General features: G+C 36.8%; 1 protein-coding gene across 2 annotated transcripts; it reads left to right on the top strand.

Moving 5' to 3' along the window:
- The first annotated feature begins 4,066 nt into the window (after positions 1-4,066).
- LOC122087499 (actin-depolymerizing factor 2) lies at positions 4,067-5,945 on the top strand. 2 transcript variants are annotated; one of them, XM_042656649.1, is made up of 3 exons: positions 4,067-4,224; positions 4,994-5,259; positions 5,364-5,945. In XM_042656649.1, exons 1-3 carry the CDS (start codon positions 4,222-4,224, stop codon positions 5,512-5,514), a joined length of 420 nt encoding a protein of 139 aa, XP_042512583.1. In that variant the 5' UTR covers positions 4,067-4,221; the 3' UTR covers positions 5,515-5,945. The 2 variants fall into 2 exon arrangements, with proteins under 2 accessions (XP_042512583.1, XP_042512584.1); XM_042656650.1 differs by having other exon boundaries at positions 4,082-4,224; positions 4,970-5,259.
- The last annotated feature ends 3,138 nt before the right edge of the window (positions 5,946-9,083 follow it).

Here is a 9,083-nt window from a genome sequence, read left to right as displayed (position 1 = left end):
CCAATATCAATGACATCTATTTGGCGAGGCGCTAGTAATACGTGCAAGATTATATTAGGGGTCATTTTAAAAGGAATCTTCAGGTGATGGTGGAAAGCGACAATTAGGAGGTGGTTACTTTTTTTGCTGGTAGATTCAATAACCTTAGCTATTACCATTAGACCAATTTTAGAAAATATCAAATTTTTATCTACCTTTATGTTCCAAGAGCTGCAAATGGTGTTATAAATTTTTTTACTAGGAAGGTCCTGTCTATTGCGATTAGAACAATGGCCTAATTTCGATCCCTAATTAAGTGATAGTATTGTAGAAGGTCACAGGAATGTTCTCCATTTTAATCAATAGATTAACTTGTTACCCCTCCCCCACACAAAACTCTCCTTTGATATTAGAGAAATCATATTTTGTTTTCTTTAATTTGCTCCCCACATGGATATATCATATATAGCACGGATTGGAACGTTAAGCTTTGTTAAAACATAGTGCAGGTGGCTACGTAGGACTATATTCCATATGACTTGGAATGTCAACATTCGACACCGCTAAAATGTCTCGTTAGCATCTTTTTAGATGAAATTTCATATGTGCCCTTCCTTGTTTTAGCTGTTTACTACCTTTAAATTATATAATCAATCCAAGACATCAATGGACAATGACACTCAGGATCAGACCATTGATCACCTCTTGTTTCCAAAACCACTCTTGGAGACACTTCATATAACTATGTTTGGTGAGCAGAAGACTCACCCTATTTTAAAGTTTTTACTCTAAAATAGAGGATCCCACTCTAGACTTTTAGGTTCCAAGTTTAAAAAAATAATATATTAGTGTGGTTCTTTGTTGCTTTTCTTGTGTTTTTCTTTCTCCTTAAAATAAGGGATAGAAATGGTTTTTTTATATAAGAAGGATAAAGTGGGAAAGAGATAGAAAAATGAGAGCATTGACGTAGGCCATGTTTAATGGACAAAATTCTTTATTTAAAAAAGAAAAAGGCAAGTCATTTCACTCGTTACGATAGTGAGATTGGGGTTTCGATATTATTTGTCAAAATGCTATTTCTTTTCTCTCTTTTTTTTCTAACAAAAAAAAATATATTTTCTATTTTACTAATATGGCATGCAAGGGTTGTCCCCATAATGTGCATTTCACATGTGTCTAAATATGTCAAATATGTAGAACTCCTAAGTTTCCCATTTTTCTCACCTTAACTCACCAAATAAAGAGTCCCCAAGGCCTTTTTTATTTTTCATTTCTTCAATTGTTTACAATAGATATGAAAAAACAAGATCCGAAGAGAAGAGGGCGAGAAGAGAGTAGTCAACTTTGTTGGCATTAATCTCTAACTTGGATTACAGAATGATGTCGCCAACCATTGAAGCAAGGGACTATTGTTGACAACTTGACATGGTGTTTGTTATTATTAGACAATTAATCATGTAATTGTACATCTTTAATTCCATTAAATGGCGGACAATAGTAGTCATAAGAAAAGTGGTCTATATCAGAATTGTTCAAAATTTTCATACCAATCCGGTTTCGTGCACGTACATGCTTATTGCCGTTTAAAGTGCACGTACATGCTTATTGCCGTTTAAAGTCGGACACCTTCCCATAGAGCAATAGAATCAATTCCTATAACTTTTTGGAATCTCTATTACCTACTATTATCATGGTTTCAAATATCAGTATTGGATTGCCTATATCAATGGAATGGTTGTTAGTAATAGATAATTTATCCTTTTTTTTTTTTTCAAATTAAAGTGAGACCAATATTTAAAACAATGACTGGTAGGGTACCACCAAGCACCAACTGCGTTGATGATTAAAAGTATCAATAACGTGCAAATGATATACAGATAAACAGGTATGTGGACAGTAAAGTATCGAATCCAAAGATGGCATGTTGGGGAAGGTACCAGTGCCACCATGATTGAAATAACTTGAAAGAAGGTGCTAGTACAGACAGACAAATGTAGATCTTTAATCCCATCAAATTCATACATGATAATATACTCAAAGAAAAATAAACTTAAAGAAGAAGTTAATTATCTACTAAGATCAATATTGATGGTTCTGTTTTTGGTTCTCCATGACCGGTTGGCCATGGAGGAGTATTTTGAGATCATAATGGGATATTTTTAAGGAGATTTTTAGAGTTTGTTGAATCTTATTATATTTATGTGGCCAAAGCTTTCAGTGTGACGAAGGTTATTGTTATTGTTGAGTTTGATAATCTCTTGGTGATCAACGTGAAAATATATCGTATAAGGAAAAATATTTAATGAATTCCATGAGTGAATCAAGCATCATACTTGAATGATTCTCATACAAAGACTTTTTATCTATCTATTGTTGTAAAGTCTTTTCTTAATTAAATACCTGTTTCATTAAAAAATATATATACTTCAAGATTGGTTACAGTCTTTGAAGCCATCAATTTAAGATCCATGCGTCTTATGTTATCAAATGCCACCCATGTAGGAATGGCTATATATGCAAGTTTCATGCTTGTGTGGACATGAAGGTAGCAGTTGTAATCAACTTAGAGACTTTCTGTCGGGTCTCAATTTCTATCAAACACGTGTGCCATAGATATCTTAGAATGTTATTTTTAAATCTATGTAGAAAATGGTTACAAAGTGGTGTTTTGTTTTGATCATTTATCCGTGTTGAAATGTCAATGCAATCAATTATCAAAACGATCTATTTATTTTAATATTTAAACATAAATAGGATAAGTGTTTTCTATGAAGTAGTGCGCTTCTACGCATGTGTGAAGACCAATGAAAGTGCACAATAAAGTATCTATAAAGATGTCATTTTCCATTTTATTAGGACATGCTGGTTATTTCATCCCATATGTCTAAGAAATTACAATAAAAACTAAACATTGATTAGAAACATGCTTAATGATTCACAGAATTCCAGTTATGTTATCTAACCATAATTGAATCCAATAATTTTTTTATAATTTTTTGGAAAAAAGAAGCTTCGAATGAAGTAAGGTCACTGTGCCTACACAAAGAGAGTGATAAAATGACCACCTTTGTACATGCTCTCGCAATCGTTTTCATTGGGTCCCACATTGGCGTAGGAGCCATTATGCTTTTTAGGAATCCTCTATCGTACAATTTTTTTTCCCCCTACTTTGTACTTGAACTTCTTCTCACAACTTATTTAGGAGTTGTGTGTAAACAAAAAATTATGCAATAATTGGAGGGTGCTAGTTAGGAATCAAGTTTTTATCATTGTGGATAACAATCCCAAACAGATCTCACACCATCCATAGGGTGCAGTCCCCACATCTCGTGGATGGCGTGAGATGGGGTGGGATGGTTACTTATAAGGTAGGGTATTTGAATTCATCAGTTGGTACATTTCATTCGGTTTCAGTTGGGCTTAATCAGTCTTCACTAATTTAAGGTTATTTATAATGACTCCATTACTTAATTAAATGGGCCCCATGAATTAGACATGGGCCTCATAGGTTAGACATGAACACATTTGTATTCAGTCGGTCAATTTTTCTTTTTGAGTAAATCAATAGATCAATTATTGCATTGGATAATTAAACAAACTAATTGGGTCAGTCCGGTCCGATTAGGAGCGATCGGGTTACAAGTTACGACCAACCACGGTGAACGACTTAACGGCCAAAGAATAATCGTTCCAGGCTCGATTATTTCAAGAGGCCAAAGGTTTGCGCCGCCCAGACTCCAGAGAGAAACGGTAGTCTCGGACAGAGCGACGGATAACTCTAGCGGTTAATTTCAACGGGTATCTGAAGTGGCAATTTGAGTAAATTATATAATTATCCGAAGATATTTTGGTACTTCGACACTAATCCATTGAAATCCTAAAAGTCGACTCGAGGTAGCGATCGCGGATTTGCGGTTTTAAAATAAAAAGAAAATGCAAAGTAAAAGGTCACCAAAAAAAAAAAAAAAAAATAGTGGGAGCGGTTACATGGTGGATACATGCGATTTTTCCGCGACACATAACGTGTCAAATTATTATTGGACCAGTATACTTTCTCACGGGACTCATGTATGACCATCATCACGCTATTAGATGGAGACCGAAAGGGGGCTTCATTTCATCGCAGAGCCTTTGTTATCGGAGAGAGTTTTCTGTATATCCTCTCTCGTCCCTTCGCCCTAGATTTTCTCGAGTCGTTCTCGGCTGTCTAGTTCGCCGGCGTTCTTCTTATTCTTCTCCAAAATGGTGAGTTCTTTCTTGTTACTAATCAATTTTTTATCTTCTCTTTAATTTGCTGCTTCTTTTTTCTCCTTAATTTTAGGGCTTCGTTGTTTGCTATTGATACTTGTTCTTTTGGTTGAATATTTACTGGAATATGTTGGTTGATCTGTGACTAGTTTGATTTTGTAGACTGATATTTCTGAAGTAGGATGCAATTTTGATCTACTTCTGTTGTTATTTAACAGTCTTTGTTTGCCTTGTTAAGCTCAGAATATCGATCTTCTTTGATTCGATCATGGACATCTGAATCTCGATTTGGCCTGTATGGTTGCCTTACTATCGTGTTTGGATTTCCCAGATTTAGTTTCATCTGGATTTTCTTCATCGTTGGAAAATTTATTTCCAAATGGAAGTTATAGATGACCTGGTGTCGGACATGTACTGTGTGGCGTTGATGTTACGGATCGAGATGTAATTTTTCTATTTTCGTTGCAATCCATACTTGCTGAGATGGATTGCAACGAAAATAGAAATTGGTATTCTGCGCGCTTATAATTCAATGAGATGCCTGTGATTTAGGGCTTGTTGTGTGATCTGTTAATTAGTTTTACATGTGTTAGTTCCTTACAAATCGATCTGATTTCTGAAAAGTTCTGAACTACTGAAGGATGCTAATTTGATTAAGTTTTGATTTACATATTTGCCTGAATTTTTTTCCTTCTAATGATTTTTCCGTAGATGTGTTACGTATTGAATCATTCACTGGTAGTCTACTGGATGTTGCTTTTCATAGGCCAACGCTGCGTCAGGGATGGCTGTGCATGATGACTGTAAGCTTAAGTTTTTGGAACTGAAGGCGAAAAGAACATATCGCTTCATAGTTTACAAGATAGAGGAGAAGCAAAAGCAGGTTGTGGTGGAAAAAGTTGGGGAGCCCGCGCAAAGTTATGAGGATTTCACTGCAAGCCTTCCCGCCGATGAGTGCCGATATGCAGTCTATGATTTTGACTTTGTGACTTCTGAGAATGTCCAGAAGAGCAGGATTTTCTTCATCGCCTGGTAATTGTTAATTTTGCGATCATGCAGTTCACATTTGTCTTCTACTTATATTAGCCATCCATAGTCTTTTATTTTCTTTGTTTTGTTTTCCTTTCCTTTTCTAGGTGTCCTGATACTTCAAGGGTGAGAAGTAAGATGATTTATGCAAGTTCCAAGGACAGATTCAAGAGAGAGCTAGATGGTATTCAGGTGGAGTTGCAGGCAACCGATCCTACTGAGATGGGCCTTGATGTTATTAGAAGCCGTGCCAGCTAAGTATGCATAGTAGACCTTGCCATGGGGATTTTCTCCATACAGTCTGCTTTGCTCAATTGAAATGTTTATAGTTTGTGAGACGGTGAATCTGGCTAGATGTGACTTCTGCTTGTTCTTCAAGATTTACCGTACAGTTCATGTCTTCTTCTAGAACAACATCAATGATTTCGCGTATATCTTGTGATTTGTTATTTGTGGAACCTATCGAGTGCCATCTTGTAGCTTGATGTCTACAAGCTAATGCTATGTAACAGTTTCTGGGGGTACACAACACCTTTAGTTTGTTTTTACAACTTTGAAATGGGTGCTTGACCCTTTTTATCTTTTATTGGGAATTTGGGATTGTAGGAAAGGCAAGATATCATGTCTTTCTGATAATCATATATTTATTCTTATAATGGTTGCATTTAAATTTTTTGTTTGTTTGACTATATCTGGATTTTTACTAGACGAGTTTGATCTTGTGCTTTGCAGTAAGCATAAATATAAATACAATGAAAACATGCCTAAATATTTGCCATTTACCCTGAATGTAAGTTGGTTTAGGGGTGTGTGTGAAAATTGGATATTTGATTGAATAGGGACACTACCATTTATTCTAAATGATTCTAAGTAATGTTGAAATAACAATTCTGGGGTCAAAGGAGGGTCTGGTAGGTCCACATTTTGACTTCACTGTATAATAATAGCGTAGACGCCTTCCTTGCTTACAGATGGTGTCCTTTAACTCTTTTTTTGTGGTTGGGCAGGGGTGCTCGATTATTGCTTCGGGCTTCCACCCCTAGCAGTTTCTTTCTGTTTCTAGAGCTGTTTATGTTTCCACTTTGTGGGTATTTTCTTGTTTCAGTATTGTTTCTATACTTTCACAAAGTCTCTGAATTCACATGTTCCTGCTTTTGGCTACTTTGGTAGCTACCCTGATCAACCAATTGCAGTAGTGAAGTCATTTCCTTCTTGCATCTTTGTTTATTTGTGCTTTGGTTCCCTTAGGATGCTACAAAGATGCTACAAACTTCAGTTTTTCCTTGAAAGAATTCCTCCTGTCCTGCATGTCAGACAACTATTTTTCATTGTGGCTGTTGGGAAAATAGTTACTATTTTTAAGATATAGCCTTCTCTAGCTGTTGACAGCTCCCTGTCTGTTCTATCATATCTAGTAAAATTTACCATGCTAGTTTTGATTGAACATGAAGTTGAATCGCTTCGTTTACAATGACGATAGACTTGTGGGTGCCATATTCCATCTCTTCCCAAGTAGCTTGTGTTTTTACAATGACGATAGCCTTTGGGTGCCATATTCTGTCTTTTTCCAAGTATGCTTGTTTTATGTTGGGTTTCTCTCTATTTTTGTGGGTGTGAAACTCAAGAACACTAACAAGAGAAAATCTCACAGAGCTGTTTTTTGCCTTCAAGACTGAAACTGGGGTCCCCAAAATGTGGCAACCCTTCATTTATAGTTTTGGACTCACCTAGAGCCTCTCTGGGTCAAATAGAAACGGACTCACTCAAAATATACCATGTTGGGACCGAGGAAGAAGCATTTCTCTGTTGAGAGGGGATGAATTGACGACAGTGAAGTAGAGATTTCGTGAATATAATTTTTGGGATTCTGTTGGTAAGGAGGATCTGTTCTGCTTCTCTATTAATCTGATCGACCTGACCTCGTATACCCTACTCCCCCCAAAAAAATGTGGGGTTTTTGCTGGAATTGGAATTTACTCTCTAATCAAATTTGTGGCTTGTTTAGTTGGGGATGGATACAATTATTTAGAAAGTCTTTGATTGGGAGTTAAAATACTTGTAAGAAATGCTAATCATGTTGAAGTGTGTATGCTTTTGGAGAATACATGTTACGGTAGGTGGTTTTGGTGTCCAGAATTATTGAGATGATTGTTGATTTTTTGATATGGTTGGTTGGGTTTGATCTTGGTTTATGCACATGCGTTCTCTTTTAAGAACTTGGTGCAGCATCTATGAAGAGTTTGTCTTCATTATCTTGATGATGTGTTTGGAATTTTGATTTTAGACCTTCATCCACCACTGCTATGGTTGGTCTATGTATTATTTCCACGGTGCGGTTCGGGTTGTTGGCTAGGGGTGACGGTTGGGTATGTAATGGAAAGTGATTTTTGTTGGTGGAGGGAGTTGAGGATTGTTGTGGTTCAATTTGAGACGTCAAAAATATGGTCATGTTAAATCGCATAGATATGTGCAACTTAAAAGCTTAAAGCCAAAGGAGAGGAGTTGCTGAAGTTTGTTAAGGAACTCTGGATAAAGGTTTAATGTGTCAAAAAATATGTATGTTGACCAGATACATTCAAATTATGCCCTTGAGCTGATGACCAAGGTATTATTCAATAAACCGTCTAGATTATAGTGTGACATACCATATGGTGCTCTTCAGCTATAGAGGTCTGATGGAGTCTCTGTTAATCTGTTGTGCCCTTATGTCGTTAAAACTGTCTGGAGCTCTGAAGCCTCATAGTGGACGTTCAATAATCCTTCTTTGCAACATCTGCTAGATGTCAAATGAGCAAGATTTACTATGAGATTCGAATCAATTCCTCTTAGGTGCCGTTACAAGCAAGGAAGAATAATGGTTGGGGCATCGCCTTTGGTTGAGGTTGGGGTTTCCTTCCTCTCTCTTTACTGGCGGAGGAAGGGAATGGTCTGTGCTTTGGCCTGGGTTGGGGTGAAGAACAATGGATCCTAGCTAGTAGTAGGTTGTTGGGTAGGGTTAGAAGGGGTTCAATGGAAGGAGTGGAAGGCAACAAGAGTAAGGAAAATCTTCTCCAGGTGCCCTAACTCCAAGCCTGGATAGGTATGTCTTACCTACCTGCTTCAGTTGTGCCGCGTGGAATTGCAATCTGGCTATTTTGACCATTGGGTTTCTTAAGAATCGTGTGGATTTGTTGCATCAAATTTCAGATCTAAATTCAATCATTGAGCTCATTTTTTTATGCACCCCTCTCGAGTCCATTGCGTTTTCTTGGTAATCTTGAAGTTTCCAATAAGTATATAAACAGAATTAACTGTTTATGGTTAGAAGAAACAGAAACTAGGATGCAACCAAATCCCGTAGCTTTCATAATTATGAATGCTGTATCCGAGAACACAAGGTGGCATGGCAGTCTTGAGAACCTTAATGAGGAGGAATTGTAGTATTTGAACCTTGGTTGGAAGGGGAGCTGGAAATCAACGACCTCAGCCACATGGAGGCAATGCTACTCTGTTCACCCTAACATTCCTTTGTTTCAATATTTCCAACATTACAAGGGGTTCCTTGATTTTTCAATGTTTCGGTGCTTCCCAGCCCCTTCACTTCATTTTTCAATAGTTGTTATTCTTTCGAGCCTTACTTTGGGATGTGACTTGAAATTTTGATGATGCATGAAAGATGATTTGGATAGGATGTTCACTAAATTTGAGCTTTGACTAAACTGTCACGTGGGAGTTTTTAAAGGCATGATTGAATGAAATGGAATGTAACGACATAGGGATCCATATGTAAATATAGTCTCTATTTACATTAGTTTGAATGACCCCTTTTCGTAATGAGAATGTACATA

This window comes from Macadamia integrifolia, chromosome 8 (assembly GCF_013358625.1).
Source record: "Macadamia integrifolia cultivar HAES 741 chromosome 8, SCU_Mint_v3, whole genome shotgun sequence".
NCBI lineage: Eukaryota > Viridiplantae > Streptophyta > Magnoliopsida > Proteales > Proteaceae > Macadamia > Macadamia integrifolia.
Note: the sequence above shows the minus strand (reverse complement) of the source record. Positions and strands in the feature narration are given on the sequence as shown.